At 36.2% G+C, this 17044-nt stretch overlaps 1 protein-coding gene across 2 annotated transcripts in view; it reads right to left on the bottom strand.

Annotated features, from left to right (window-relative positions):
- Positions 1–17044, bottom strand: part of DENND1B (DENN domain containing 1B) — a 243538-nt gene that overhangs the window by 7112 nt on the left and 219382 nt on the right. For both annotated transcript variants that reach the window (XM_045787733.2, XM_045787734.2), the window contains 2 exons: positions 1462–1535; positions 268–484 (listed from right to left, as the gene is read on the bottom strand). In XM_045787733.2, the coding sequence (XP_045643689.1) occupies positions 268–484; positions 1462–1535 (291 nt within the window). The remainder of the gene's footprint in view (positions 1–267; positions 485–1461; positions 1536–17044) is intronic.

Below are 17044 nucleotides of genomic sequence, written 5' to 3'. Positions count from 1 at the left end.
ATTATAAGAGAATATTACAGCTTGATAAAAGTTTTTTTCAATGAATATCAATAACCATCAGAACTGGATACATAAATGGGAAAATACTGGAATTCTGAAATTAGAAATAATTCTTAATGATTAAATTTTAGCATATGTTTGAAGATTTGACTACTTACCTGTTAGAAGTTACATGCTTCTACCAACTAAGATTGTAACATGAGGCAATTCACACGAAAGGGTAAGAATGTTTTCATTTAATTTTATAGGCTGAAAAAATCAACTAACCGTAGGTTTGTAATCGATATCATCCATTGATCTGAAGAAATCCAAGCTCTTAGCTGCTGCCAGCTTTCCTTGGTCTGAGCTGTGTGTGCTCAACGTATCTAAGATTTCTCCAAGTAGGTCCATTTCGCCTGAGTATGGAGTCTTTACTCTTGCTTCAATGGAGTCGTCGCTTTCATAAAAATAAGCAGAAGCTTCTTCTCCATCTTCAGAGGACAACCTGAAGGAAAGTGCAGCACACGCTAGCATTCGCACAGCCACATACAGTGCATGTGAGCAATCTCTCCCCAGTTACACTGAGTTAGTGAGAGAGTCTTAAAACCAAAGTGCTTTTCAGTGGAACAACAACAAAACGGTGAATTGGTTCATGGTCAAATTCTTTAGAGTGATGGGTGTATACCAATTCAAATATGGGAAATTTTGAGTATGTGCACTAAGAAAATACAAACAACTATGGGACCTCAATTGATCTGGAAGCAGAAGCAGCACTTTTCACACAGTCTAATTCTCTGGGATTTGGGACATTGGCTTTAGAAATAGTAGATGGAACATTTGGAAGGTTTGCTATCGCCCGAGTTTACTTTTAATATGTGTATGTGGTTTTCCCTCTATTTATATTTTAGAGAAGAATGCATATTCCTCGATATAGACAAAGATATACTACTTAATGGAGCAAAAGGACTGCCCATTTTGTCACTCCCATATAATTTTAAATCATTTAAAAAAACTAAATACCTATTATTATTTCCCTTACTTTATAGTGAAATTAATTTTTAATACTTTGTATGAAAATTTCCTCTTCTGATATCACCACAGGTTTAAACCCCTCCCCTCCCCCCAATTCAACTTGTTTTAATTGGCTAATATCACTATTTCTCTTATTTAACCTGCCCCTTTTCACTAGCAGGGTAGGAGCCTAATTTAGGTGGGCTTCTATTTCCCCTTTAACACTATTGCAGATATTTCTGTAGGCTTTACTGCTTTCCAAGAACAAGATATTTCAGGCCTATCTTGCTTTCCCATCTCAAGATTCATCCCCCATGAGACTCCAATGAGTACTGGTTCCTTTTACTGAAGAACATTGCAAGGGAGCGAAATCTGATCTCTAGGAGTGTACATCTTTTATCTTTTGAAATCCTAAAACTTCTTCCTTTCAGCCACAACACTCAGTAGGACATACAATCCACCATGACTTACTTGCTTGCTCTCTCGTCATAGTCGTCATCATACAGAGCACCATCGAGGCTCTTAAGAGGTCTTTTTAAGCGCGCCTAGAAGGAGGAGTTGACCAGAAAATGGCATTAGTCGCTAAAATAAGTCTTTTTCCTAAATTTTAAAGTAATAACTTGATATGACAAGGAACACTCTTAAAAGAAATATGAATTCAGGATTTTTTAATATTACCCAATAACTTGACAAGCTGTGCAGTAAGAAGGGGAAGGAATCAGACAACACTGATATCAACACTTACAGGTCAAACCAATAGACACAAAACAAATCACTGGATTGAATACATACACACACACACAAACACACACACACACTCTGATTTAGTCTGTCAGTCCCTGGTTTAAAGATACTTGACTTATGGGGCGCCTGGGTGGCGCAGCGGTTGGGCGTCTGCCTTCGGTTCAGGGTGTGATCCCGGCGTTATGGGATCGAGCCCCACATCGGGCTCCTCCGCTGTGAGCCTGCTTCTTCCTCTCCCAGTCCCCCTACTTGTGTTCCCTCTCTCACTGGCTGTCTCTATCTCTGTCGAATAAATAAATAAAATCTTTAAAAAAAAAAAAAGATACTTGACTTAGAATCATATTCCCATGCATTTATCCCCTTGTTTCAATAATCATCAATCAATATTTGCCAATCTCGTTTCTTTTATCTGTCTCCCCAATTATTTTAAGGAAGTACTTCTCGATACTTAATATGCATATAAATCTCTTGGAGATTATGGTAAAAATGTAGCTTCTGACTCTATTGGGTGCTAAGGATGAGGCCAGAGTTTCTGCATTACTAACAGGCTCTTATATGAAGTTAGCGCTGCTGGATCTGAAGGTCCCACACTGAACAGCAAGGTTTTTTTGTTTTTTAAGATTTTTATGTATTTATTTGACAGAGAGAGACAGCCAGCGAGAGAGGGAACACAAGCAGGGGGAGTGGGAGAGGAAGAAGCAGGCTCATAGCGGAGGAGCCCGATGTGGGGCTTGATCCCATAACGCCAGGATCACGCCCTGAGCCGAAGGCAGACGCTTAACGACTGAGCCACCCAGGCGCCCCCTGAACAGCAAGGTTTTGAACCGAATGCTAGACAACCTATCATTTCACCTGTAAACACTTCAATATATATCTTTAACAGATATCATTATTATACCATACAAACTAACAATTATTCTTTAATATCTTCTATTCTCAGACCACTCTCATATGCCCTTATTACCCCCAAAATATTTTAGTTTGTTTATGTGGGCCAGAATCTCAACATGGTAAACACTATTTGGTTGATATGTCTGTCAAGTCTCCTTCAGAGACTATCAGTTCCACATTCCCCATCCTTTGTGCCATTTGTGTCCTTGAACATGTGATTTTTATCCTCTTCCTATAAACTGGCAGTCACATCTGGAAGCTTGGTTAGAGTCAGTTTCTGGTTTTTTGTTTTTCTCTGGTTTGGGCAAGAATATGCAACATGTGTCGAGATGTGTGGTTTTTTTTTGTTTTGTTTTTGTTTTTTTACTGCATCACACCAGGAGATACATAACATTAGGATGTCTCACTTTTGGTGGTTCTAAGATCCATTAATGGCTTCAGGATTCAGGTTAGCTGATACCATCCATTATGAATTTTCTTTCACTTGATGGTTTTAGCATCCTATGATAATCCTTGGGTAAATTAATTATGCAGTAGGGCCTCCAAAATTATGCTTTCAAAAGCATTCCTTCTATCTTTACTTGTTGGCATTCTACAAAGAGTTTTATCCTATTACCTATTTGGCTATTCTGAAATACAAAGTGTACAGCAGAGGTAGGATAAATCCTTGATGCTTTCCTCTTGTTCGACAATTTCCAGATTAATGAGTATATGCCTACCAATCTCTAAAGCTGAGCTGTGAGGGTTTTTAAAAAGTCATCATCATTTGTATATATCTGATGTGACTCAGCCTATCACAGTTGTTCTTGATTTTTTTAAAAAAAAGATTTATCTATTTGAGAGAGAGAAAGAGAGCACGTGAGTGCAAGAGCACGCACCGTGGGGAGGGGCAGAGGCAGGGGGAGAGGGAAAGAATCTCCAGAAGACTCTGTGCTGAGCGACCCAGGGGCCCCTCTTCTTGATGTCCGATCATGAACTGAGCCAAAACTAAGAATCAGATGCTCAGCCAACTGTGCCACCCAGACACCCCATGGTACCCAGGAATTCTTAGAAGCTTCTCTTTACATTTACATGTTTGAATTATGTTAAGTGTTCTATCCACAATAAAATAAATTTTTAAGTTTTTTTTTTTTTAATGGTCCCATCTTTGGTCTGTGTTAGCCCATTCAAGTTGTTTCCTGTGTCCTTTAAACATGAGCTCAGAAGTTCTTTAGTAAGCTTCTTGCTTTTGGTCTAACATAATGTCTCATTTCAACTTACACATTTTCTGCATCAGACCTGGAATCAGCCACTTCCTGTAGGAGTTTGGTTCTTTTAAGTAGGAAATGACATTTAAAGGCCAGAGTCTGGGTGCTATGGGTGCCCATGGCTGCAAACCACGTTTTTGAATGGACGGCAGCAAAGCCGAATTTGGAGACTTGAATCATTATATCATCAGAGGACTAACTTTCTGTCTTCCGATTCTGATCTCCCAACCTAGATAACTGTTTTCTTCTATTGCAGCCAGAAAGAATAAGCAAATCTCTGGAATCTACAGTACTTGATCCTTACTTATCCACCCCCTCTCTGCCCGTGCTGGGACTGGTAGGAAGGAAAGAATGGGTAGAGAGAAATATGTTTTTGTTTTTTAAGATTTTATTTATTTATTTGACAGAGATAGAGACAGCCAGCGAGAGAGGGAACACAAGCAGGGGGAGTGGGAGAGGAAGAAGCAGGCTCATAGCGGAGGAGCCTGATGTGGGGCTCGATCCCAGAACGCCGGGAACACGCCCTGAGCCGAAGGCAGACACTTAACCGCTGCGCCACCCAGGCGCCCCAGAGAGAAATATGTTTTTGTAACCCCTGGTAGAATGTGTAGTGAGTTTCTCCATGAGTTTGGTGATTAGCTACGTATTTGGGCCTATAACTGTAATATCACTTTGCGACAAGTTTAAGGTATGTGAGTTAAAAAAAAAAATTGAGGAAATGGCTTAGGCACACAGCTACCACTTATGATATTATTTCTGAAGGGAAAATACATTTCATCCACCCTCTCCAAAACTCACAAAATATAGTACAATTCTTTGTTTCTAAAAACAAGTCATTATCTTTGCATTGACATCTGTATATGCTTAACATTATGCCAGCTAGGGGTTATGCATTCTAGTTTTGCAAAAAAAAAAAAAAAAAAAAAAAAAAAAAAAACCCCAAAAAATCAGAACTAAAAACAAATGAAACTATGAGGGAGCTGAGACTTCATGCTGCTATTTAAAAAATCATTGACTATGTAAGAATATAAGATAAGATATTAAATATGTAACTTAATATTTATGTTTGTAAATACATGGAAAGCACTTTCATATACACACGCATTGGGGCTAGGGTCTGGGAATACGGAGTTGAGTGAGGCTGAGTCTCTGCCAGTAAGTAGCTCAGAGTCTCATGAACCCCATGATCAATCCGGAGGTAGACCACAGAGACTCCATAATTTGCCCAAGGTCATACACCTTATCAAGAACAGGAACCACGGCCAATGTCTTTCTCTGCTGTGTTGCTAGTCCCTTGTTCATTTTCTTTCACAAGTTACGTTTATATTCTACATCCATCTGCTTATACTAGAGATTCTCAGTTGTTTTATTTTGTGTTGTTGTTAACTACAACTTTTTTTCTTATGAAGCTACTCATATAAGCTTCACAAGTATGTTTGAATTTGGTTCTTTATTTCCTAGCTAGGCAAGGGTTCTATCAATTTCTAAGTAGGGATGTTGTTAAATGGTGTATCTTCTAATGAATTTTCACAATAGAATTAGAATTAAAATCAGAAATACAACTGATTAGTATAATATTTTCCTTTCTATGGATGTTAAGATTTGTACTATCTATACTCTTCGTACATGTACTTACACATTGTTTGGCAATCTGAAATAAGTTCCTAATTAGTAGTTACTGGATGTATATCCAGCAGTAGGAACTGCCACCTTCTAGATGAAGTGACAAAGTACAAACACATCGTCAACGTGTCGACTGCTTGATGACATAAAATTACATAATTTGTTAGGGTCACACAAGAAAAACAAAGGGAGAAAAAAGTTGTAATTTGATTAACATTCAAGACAGAGAAAAATGGCAGCTTACGGAACAAGAGCATCATCAGTTTCTGAGCTTTCACGGAGCCGGATTATCTCTACATTCCTGATCGGGACTCAGGCACAGGCACCATGCTTTCAGGGGAAATAAAGCATTGTTTCCACTATGCCCAGAACACACAACACAGGGCAAAAGGACCTGGCCACAATTCTGTAAATAGAAGTCTTTTATGGATAATTGGTAGCAAATAGGCTTAGACTGCAGAAAATATATTGTGTATTCTTTAGGGCGGTAATATATAGCCAGTAACAGTACATCTTTACCTGGGTTCATAAATCATAGATCTGTCGTTAGTGAAAACCTGCACACTAAATTAAACAGAAACTGAAATATAAACGACTAAGAAAGAGAAAAGTAATCTCAATACACAGAATGAAAATAAAATACATACACTTTTTTTAAATACAACTGACTTTTGGGAAGAAGTATAGATCTTTATTTTTTTTAACTATACTAGTAATAAACAGATACAAATGCCAGTGGAATGAGTTTTGTATATTATACATACTCAGAGAAAAAATTTCTATTTCAGATCTGGATAGAAATTTCACAGTAAGAGGTGTACAACATGAAAGTCTGTAAGGGGCAATAATCACTTTTGCCATAAATGATTATCTCCCACTCCCTGAAGTAAGTGCCAAGAGAGTCACAACAGATGCTTTTTTTAAAGAACGATTATGAAGTGATTAAGACATAAAGCTATCAGCAGTCAACATGGTAAAAAAAAAAAAATTGAAGAAAAGGAAAAAAAAGATAAGTGCTTTTCCCAGGGGAAAAGAACACCTGAACACTGGAACAAAGTTTGGCTATATTTATGGGGCCAGTGGCAACAATGCCTTCCCAGGAAAACCTGCCTGGTGCCCATCTGACAGAGTCCAGCCTTACAAGTGCCTTCCCAAGTAAGTCAGGGAACAACGAATCTTCAGAACTTCAAGAAATTCACCCTAATTTATGAGTATTTCAGACAGAACTTAAGGTGGAAAAATGTCTTGGGCTTGGTTTCCTAGCCTCAAGATAGGAAATAGCAGACTTTTATAAGCCCAAACTGAGATTTCTTATGAAAACTTTCAAAAAAGGGCACCTGGGTGGCTCAGTTATGTGTCCGACTCGTGATGTTGGCTCAAGTCATGATCTCATGGGTTGTGGGATGGAAACCTGTGTCAGGCTCCACGCTCAGCAGGGAGTCTGCTTGGGATTCTCTCTCTCCCTTTCCCTCTGCCCCTCCCTCCACTCACTCTCTCTGTCTCTCTCTCTAAAATAAATAAATCTTTAAAAGGAAGGAAGGAAGGAAGGAAGGACGGACGGATGGACGTCCAGAAAGAAATAAATTCTCTGGCCTGAAGCTGGTCAATACTGCATGGCTCTAAGTTTATAAAGCGAAGTCAAGGAGACTTATATGGTGAATTATCATTCTTGTTGCTCCAATATAAATAATCAGGACAAACCTAATGAGAATAGCCTTCCTTTTTTGATCAAAAATTATCTTCCAGATTACTATTATAGGGAAAACTGTAAAAGATTTTGAAATGGGCAAAAAATTACTTGTGTCCTTTCGAAGGAATGGTGGCTGTTGTCTAGCATTCCTTTCCAGGATTATCTGATACTATAGTGGTTTGAACCATTCATAGTCTCTATTCGTAACCCCATAGGGACAGAAGTCAACCCATGGAGGACTGGTGGCAATGCAATAGCTTCATGTCCATAGCAATACAATTTTGTCCAGTGAAGATGCAATTATTATCGCATAGATATTGGTGGTTTCGGTATCTGTTAGCATATACACTTCAGTACTCCTAAGTGTCTGTTCTTCGGATTATCTGCTATATCAGCTTTTAACATCTTATTATTTCCCTCATTAGCTAATGAACAAAATAAAATAAGGGAGTTATACAAAATTATTCTTTAAAGTAGGCACTTAATGTTTCCTGAATAAATGAATACTTCCATACATAGTAGGTAGTTTCTGTTGAGTATTTAAATGAATTAAAAAACTGGTAAACTATATAATGCAATGAACTATCCTAATGGACTGATATAAGCATTTTTAGTGTTCATAAAGTACAGAAAAGCATTATATTCATTTGTTCATTCAACAAAGATTACAGAAATGCTTTCTATGTGCTAGGCACTGGGTTTTATGCTAGGGTACAATGATGACCAAGAACAAGACTCCCTGCCCTCATGTAGATTAAATTCTAATAAGTTAAACATAAATTAAATTGAATAGTCATAAAATAAACATTAAATTACGACTGTAATAATTTGTATTCAAGTATGATTTCTTTGAGGAATTTGACCTAGTTGGGGAAATCAAGGGAAGTCTTTCCCTGAGAGCTGTTTGAATTGAGCCCTAAAAGGCCAATAGGTATCAAGTAGATGATAAGAGAGAACAAGATGTGCAAAGGCCCTGTGGTGGGAACATCACAGGATACATAATGGAATGAAAGGCCACTATCAGAGCACTGCGGGTTAAAACCTATGCTGGTTCACAGGGCTCTCTAAGGGTGCATTAATTTTGCAATTACCCTTTTGATCACTAGATGGCAGATGTATACTAAGAAGGCAAAAGACTGGATAAATTTAAATTATGGAGGGTTTTAAGGGAATGGGGGAGATCAGAGGATCTAGCAAGAAAAAGTGGGAGATGAAAAACTGGTTGGGGTGGGGGCACAGGAAAAGGAAGCACCTTGACCTTGCAGACTCTGAAAATGGATACTAACAGAAAGCCAATTATTGTTATATTTTCCTTCAACAAATATTTGAGAACCTACTGAAAGCTGCTATTGTGCATTCCTTAAAATAAGGTAGTAACCACATCTCAGTTTTAAGAAATTCTTAGCATCTCTTCATTCCACAAAGATCCATGAAACACCGGTTACCCATGCTACTGTCTTTCATACCATGAGGCATAGAAAAGAAAAAGATATCCCTCCTCTCAAGATTCCAATAAATACATGGTAAAAATGCTAATTACTGAATATAATAAAGTAGCTGTAAATATAAACTTATCCTTCATTGTAGGAATATAACTGAAGTCAAACTTTTTGATCAGAGATGAAAACTTATTTAAATGACCATTAATACCAATCACGATTAATGTCAAGTTGTAATATTTCTAATAACTAGGCTCAGTCAACAGATTAACAATATTAACAATATAGAGCTATAATTATATACTATAAACAATGGCAAATTCTGGGAACCAATAAAGAGGTTTAGAAGTTTCTGAACTGTACAGAGTGGGTGCAGCTATAATATTCTCCCTGGTCACTTTATTATTTCACAATTTCACTAACAGGCTGTACAGATTAGAAAATAAGTATTAGCATTTGCAACTTTTGTGGGAGCCAGTACTACATGAAAAAAGGGTATACATCTCTTGGATGCAAAAAGACATAATAAGAAACAAAATAAGTAGAGTTTTAGAGAATTTTATATCATTCTGATATGAGAAATTAAAAATAAGATGGGGCACTTGATGTCACATGTCCACAATAGGACTCCTAGGTCCTAACATATTAGATTTTAAAATAAAATTTTGCTCACATGGAAATGAACAATACACATCTAGTACACATAAAAATTCATAAAATTTTGGAAGTAAACAGTTGGACAGCAAGGGATGCTTATTAAGAATGTGAAAAAATACGACATTAAAGCAAAAGACAGGTTTTCAGCATGGAATAAAATTTATTAAAGGAGATATTTTACTAGAGAAGCTCAATCTACAGCTAGACATTGAAGAGAATAAAGAAAATGGACTGGTAAAAAAAGAGAAGGAAAAGCATTTCATATGAAGGAAAAACCAAAAGCACATGTATAGAGTGACAGAGGCAGAAGGCCCAAGTCATAAAACCATCAAACTTAATGTTTAAAGAGACTTCAGGAAATAAATCTGGTTCAGCTACAATAAGCAAGATCAATGTTTCCTTTTTTTTCACCCCAACTGTTTCCAGAAAACACATCTTGAGAGTTGAATGGTGAGAAACATTCCCCTGACTCACAAGGACCCGGATAATCTTGCAGTTACCATTTTTGTCACTAGATGGCAGACACATACTAATAAGGCAAAGTACTGGGCAAGTTTAAATTCATAGGGGGTAAAGGGTAGGGGAAAAACAAGGGATATAGGCAGATGAACGGGAAAACATAATTTCTTAGACTTCATAAAAGTAAGATACTTTTAATATACGGATTTTTTTAAAAATTGGTATTCTCTGTGCTACTGTCCCCATTTTAGAGTTGGAGTAACTGAGATCCAGAAGTGTGACCTTGCTTGCCCAAAGTCCACAGTAAACCCCTGGGCTTCAGAGAAAAAGACAAAAACAAAACAAAACGAAAAACAAAATAAAACAAAATACTTGGATGAAATAATATGAAAATAAATGAAAGAAACTCTACCATAGATAATTATAATAGTTATACCTTAAGAATGCATGGCATTTTACTGAACAGAGTTTTAAAACACATGCTGTAATTTTTCATAGGTAGTAACTAAAGGACAGAGTTAAGTGACGTACCCATGATTGATTTGCTTCAGTGTGTTAGATGTTTTACATACTCTACTGTTTTTCATTAAATACCTAATTCATCACAACTTTTGGTCAACATTGTCCCTATTTTTTACAAAATAGGGAACCAAAAGCTTAAAAAAGTAAAGTGTCTTGGGCAAGATTAGACAACTAGTGACAGAGGCAAGACTCCAACCCAGGTGCTCTGATTCCTTGAACAGAACTCTGACTTTCATTATAATTATATTAGATAAGTAAGTTCTGAGAGACTCAGAAGAAGTAACTGTCAGAATTAATCTGAGAAAGACTTTCTTACAATTGCAAGGTTTAAACTCATTTTTTAAACCTAATTTTTAAAGCAGGTGGTAGTTACAGAATGACCAGGAGTGCTAATGTTCCAGGTAGGTGAAATGGCAGGGTGCAGAGAAAAAAGATAAACACACTTTCCCAAAGATACTGAAGACATATTCCTGTCAGGGCAAAAGAGTACATTGGAAGATTAACAAGATATGTGTTTGGTGAAGTCTGATGAATTCAGCTGATGAGAGCTATTATTATTAGGCTAAGGAAATAAGATGTCATAGAAGCATTAAAATTATATTTCTGAGCAGCTGAGTGCTACATGAGACTAATTCAGGAGGGCTGACTTTGAAGTGGTCCAGACACATCCAAGAACCCTTTACCAGTTCTTCTAGTTCACAGTGATCTTGTCTTTTTGGTCAGATTTATTCACTTTATTCTCTACCACTCAGCTGTCACCTGTAATATGCTCTCTTATAAAGGTAGTATTTCATTTTAAGTACATTCCTGTCTTACCAAGTCCTTGTAACCAAGAGTCATATCTTTTATTTCATTTTGCTTCTAATTCCACCTCCACTTAGAATATAAAGAGCAGCAAAAGAATGTCAACTCCCATCCTAACAATGAGAAAAAGCTGGGTTATCTAAAACAAAACATAACAAAACCCCAAAATGATAATTCTTCTTGAACCTATCAGAGAGTTGAGTTGTAAGGCAACCAAGTAAACTGAATTCCAACGGGTTACAAGCCCCTCCAAGGAGAGATGAGAGACAAGACCTATTTCATTCAGGCAAAGCACAAGGAAAGAAGTAGCTGGCATATAGACAGGGGAGAAGATATCTGCTAAGATTTAATAGTCTTAAAGACCAAGTATGGGCTAAGATGTCAGTCTGGAATTGTTGGCAGTCTCAAAGGCAGGAGTTGCTGGCACTCACAAACCCTTTTCTACAGATAAAATTCTATAATTTTATTTGCTAAATCAAGCAACCCTACTACTTAGTGCTACAGAGAAAGACTAGGGGCAAGACAGGAAACTGAAAAGAGCTCCCCTTGGAGGTATAGGCAAGAAGGAAGTGAGAGGCCGCTGCAGGGAGCAGGTATAGAGCCCTACTTATTTTATAAAAACATTAATTTATATATAACAAAAGCCATAAACTGATGGCAGATAGTCTGCAAACTCAATCCCAAAACTTCTGGGGGAAGTATAAAAGCAAAAACTCCTTTAGGGAAGAGCAGGAAACCCTCTTAGGCATAGGACTCTACACTGACTACAAGCAGAAATCTATCACCAGTGGAGAGGGACAAGAAGACCCCAAACCGCCCAAGACCAGTCACAGATAGAAAGTTTATCTGCCATGAAAGAAAGTGGAGGGATGTTAAGAAAGTCCAAAATCTGAGGCACAGGGGCACATGGCCTGCCAAGAATGGAGCTGGACTACAGCACAGAAAACCCATAAAGCTAGGACCAAGTAACCAGCAACAGAAGTTAATTGTTGGAGGAGGAGCAAAAATATTGAGAGTGATCCCCTACGTGACTCTGAAATAGCTAAGGGTGAGGGAGAAACACTAAGAAAAACCCTCTAGAACCTCCACTAGAAGTAGTCCACTCTGAACACAAGATAATAGCAGCCTACTGCAGGTCATCAGATATCAACAACAAAATCCAAACCAGTTCAACTCGTGATGGATTCAATCTCTATACTAACAGCATTTAAAAGAAGAGTCTTGGTCATGTCTGGGTGTAAGTACTATTTAACTTATTCTCTACTGCTTTTTCACACATGCGGTCCAATACTCAAGAACTACCAGACATAAAGAGTAAGGAAAAAAAAAAAGATGGACAACATGCATAAGCAGATGAGATGACAGCAGAAAGATGAAATCCATAAAAAGAGTCAAATTGAAATGACAGAAAGAAACATAAGAGATGAATTCTTTTGATTTGCTCATCAGTAGACTGAAGAAAAAATATCAATGAACATTAAAACATATCAATAGAAATTATCAGACTTAACATTTCTATACAATAACAGTGAATTATCTAAAAAAATTAAATAATTCCATGTACTATAGCATCAAAACAATACAATACTTAAAAATAAATTTAACCAAGGAAGTGAAACATCTATACAACAAAAATTTTAAGACACTGATGAAAGAAATTGAAGATGACACAAATAAATGGAAAGATATCCCATGTTCATGGATTGGAAGAGTTAATATTGTTAAATGTCCATACTAAAGAAGGATTTATAGATTCAATGCAATGCCTCTCAAAATTCCAATGGCATTCTTCACAGAAATGGGAAAAACAATCCTAAAATTTGTATGGAACTACTAAAAGACCCTGAATAGCCAAATTAATCTTGAGAAAGAAGAACAAAGCTGAAGCATCACAATTTCTGATTCCAAAATATATTACAAAGCTACAGTAATCAAAATAGTATGGTACTGGTACAAAAACAGACATAAAGACCAATGAAACAGAATCAAGGGTCCAGAAATAAAACCATACAGATATGTCAACTATTTTTGATAAGGGTGCCAAGAATACTCAATGATGAAAGGATAGTCTCTTCAATACATGGTGCTGGGAAAATTGGATATTCACACACAAAAAAATAAAACTGCATGAACTGTACCACTCACAAATATTAACTCAAAAATGCATTAAGGACATAAACGTAAGAAACCATAAAACTCCTGGAGGAAAAACCTTCTTGAAATTAGTCTTGGTAATTTTTTGGATATGACATCAAAAGCACAAGCAACAAAAAGAAATATCAAGCTTAACTACATCAAACTAAAAAGCTTCTGCACAGCAAAAGAAACAATTAACCAAATGAAAACAATCAATAAAATGAAAATTTCTTCCATCCTCAAGGAATGGGAGAAAACATTTGCAAATCATATACCTGATAAGGGGTTAATATACAAAATATCTAAGGAACTCATACAACTCATACAATAGCCAAAACACCCCACAAATAATCCATTTAAAAATGAACAGAGGACTTGATTAGACATTTTTCAAAGAACACATACAAATAGCTATCAAGTGGATGAAAACGTGCTCATATCACTAACCATCAGGGAAATACAAATCAAAACCATAGTGAAATATCAACTCACACCTGTTAGAATGGCTATTATGAAAAAGACAATAGATAATAAACACTGGCAAGGATGTGGGAAAAAGAGAACTGTTGTGCACTGTTGGTGAGACTATAAATTGGTGCAATCACTATGGAAAACAGTATGAAGATTCCTCAAAAAACTGAAAATAGAACTACCATATGGTTAGCAGTTCCACTTCTGGTTATTTATCAGGAGGAAATGAAATCATTGTCTCATAAAGACATCTGCACCCCATGTTCATTGAAGTGTTATTCACAATAGTCAAGATATGGAAACAACCTCAATGTCTATCGATGGATAAATGCATAAAGAAAATGTGGTATGTATACAACAGTGTATCATTCGGTCATTAGTAAAAAAGAAAACTGCTACTGATGACATTGATAAACCTTGAGAACATTAAGTGAAGTGAAATAAGTCAGACAGAGAAAGACAAGTACTCTCTGATCTCACCTGTGTAACCTCAAAAAGCCAAGCCCATAGAAACAGAAAGTGGGTTGGTAGTTGCCAAGGGCTGGGAGTGGGAGAAATGAGGAGATGTTGGTCAAAAGGTACAAACTGCCAGTCTTGAGATGAATAATTTCTGGAAATCTAATGAACAGCGTGGTGACTATAGTTAACAACACTACAGTGTATACTTGAAAGTTGATGGAGAGTAGGTCTTCAATGTTTTCACCATAAAAAGAAAGAAATGGTAATTTTGTGAGGTGAAAAATGTGTTAAGTAACCTTATTGTGGTAAACATTTCACAACATATACGTGTACCACATCTAAAAGGATTATCCAAACTGAAACACAAAGAGAAAAGAGAACAGGAAAAACAAGTGCAGCAGCAAGAGCAACAAAACTGCAAGAAAAACCAGAGTAGAGCATCCAAGCGCTGACGAATGGGTCTAATTCTTCCTGTTCTCAACACACAGTAGGTGTTCATTACAATTTTGTGAAGGTTGCTGTTGTAGCGGATAGAATAGAAACAGTATCACCTAATACTTATTACATTTCTAGTGAGTGTTGGGAAAACAAATTCTATCCCTACACTAGCCCCAATCTCCACAATAACTGTGGGAGTGGACACAGCTTTCATCATTTTACAGATTCTTTCTCTAAGAGGATTAGTGAGGTTAGGCAAGTTGCTCAAATTCAAATACCACGCAAGTGGCAGAGCTGGTATTCTGGTCCAGGTTTGTTATATTCCAAAGTGCAAGATCTTTTACACTTCCACATGGGGCCTTTGTACCTAGTTATGAATGGGATGTAAAGAAGTGAAAAGGAAGAATAAATACAAAGGTCAATGAAGGAGAGTCTTTCTGAATTTGTAAATGATGGTCCTTAGTAAGGTGATAGGTGGTAAATGATCTTGAAAGCAGTCCTTGGACATAGAGTTCAGGGGAGGTACATGACCTTGAAAACTGTAGACTATTGAACAGCAGATAGGTAGTTTTTATTGAATTGAATTAGTTTCTCTGTCACGGTGTTGTCCATTGGGTCTACACTGCACCATTAATTACACTAATGGAAGCTTATTTTAATTAACATTAAGTTGGGGACTATTCTAGAATTATACTAAAGAAATCTCCATATTAGATTTTAGAGATACAATATTTGAAATCAGAACTGACCCCTTTACAGAGTCCTTTTACTGATGTTAGGAAGTTTCCTTTAAGAAGTTTTGACTTCCTTTAAGTTGGAAAATACTATATCGAAGTCATCCTAGAAACACAAATTATTTCTCCATTGTTAGACATTATATACAACCCACCCAATGGCAGCATTGTACTAGCTATTCTGAAAGGCTCTCTCTCACTGAAGTGTGTTAATAAATGAAAAGAAGACCATGTATTCACAGTATTCATTACTCATCTGTGTTTATAAGCAATATGACTGTGAATTAATACTTTCAAGCCAATTTTTCAGGACAATTCATATGCCAAATAATTATGTTAACTATAAATATTTAAAATAATTTTTTTTGTTCTTTAACATTTGTAAAAGCAAAATTTAACAAAGCTCTTGCAGTAACTTTCACTACTGAGAAATTATTGATCAGCATAAATATAAGAAGTTGTATAACACTATTAAAATTATTCTCAAAGCAAAATAGAAAAATAAATTTTTTATAAATGGCAAACTATTTGTAATTTCACTTTTGCTGACAGGATTTCAATATTTTAACATTTAAAAAGGTTTCTTCATGCACAACAAGTCCACCGTATTTTCAATAAACCAGAATTTGGTTCTTCTCACCAAATGATGTGAAGATGATTTTTCCAGCTGGAATAAACAATTAAAAAGTCAGCAATGATCAACAAAATAATATTATTTCCAGCCACCTTAATAAACTATGTTTGTAAAAAGCACATAACTGAAGATTGAAATATTTGATTTTAAAATAATTATAGCTGATTTTATTTTTAAGATTATCATATCAACATGTCATAAACATAAATGTGTATATGTGTGGAAGGAGTCTTAAAATGGCTTCTGTGTTGAATGCTGCAAGAATCTTAACAGAGACTGCAATTACTCTATATGCATTTTGGTTTCAAAAGCATTATCTTACAAATATCAAAGCCATTAGTAAACGCAAAGAGGGAATAGACTTCTGTGAAATGACCAGTAATAAACTCAAACATTAGAAAAACCATAAAGAACTTCTAGAGAAGGCTGAAACACAGCAGTCCTATTTTGTAACTGGCAAGAGGGCACAGGCTAACTTGTTAGGATATTTATGTATAATTCTAATATTTTATGTTCTGTATCAGGAAATATAACAATGTGTAGAAGACATAAATCCAGTTCAGATTATAATAAGATTCTATTATACTCTTGTATTTACAATCTACTGACATTCCCGGAAATTTTTCTCTCTTGAGGGACATTAATAGGCAGCAGCAGTAACCCCAACAAAGAAAAGACTGGCTTCCTCTTTCATCAACACTAACATTGATCTCCTACCAACCTTAAAAGCAGTTCTAGATACAAAACAGGAAGAACATCATCATTTTTTATCCCAGGATGCCTGGCAGAACACAAGAATTTGTCCATTAAAAAACTGGGTGCTTCTGGAATAGAGAGCTATTGTTAATTTCACTAAAAGCCCTTAAAATAATTAAAGAAGTAACAGGGAAAGCTCTAAGTTAAATAGAACAGAAAATAATGAGGAAAAATATTAGTCATGTGATTACTGATATAAAGTCTAGAATGGTAATACTCATTATATTTACTAAAAGGAAAACTGAATAGCTTTGTTTTTGTTTCAAGACTTTGAAATAAATGACATACTCAATTGTGGCAATAAATTTGAAGAGTAAAATTGTAACATTAGAAAGGTACATTTCAACCTA

Source organism: Ursus americanus, chromosome 2, assembly GCF_024610735.1.
Source record: "Ursus americanus isolate L20-20 chromosome 2, mUrsAme1.1.p, whole genome shotgun sequence".
NCBI classification, from domain to species: Eukaryota; Metazoa; Chordata; class Mammalia; order Carnivora; family Ursidae; genus Ursus; species Ursus americanus.
This window is presented reverse-complemented; position numbering and strand designations above follow the sequence as displayed.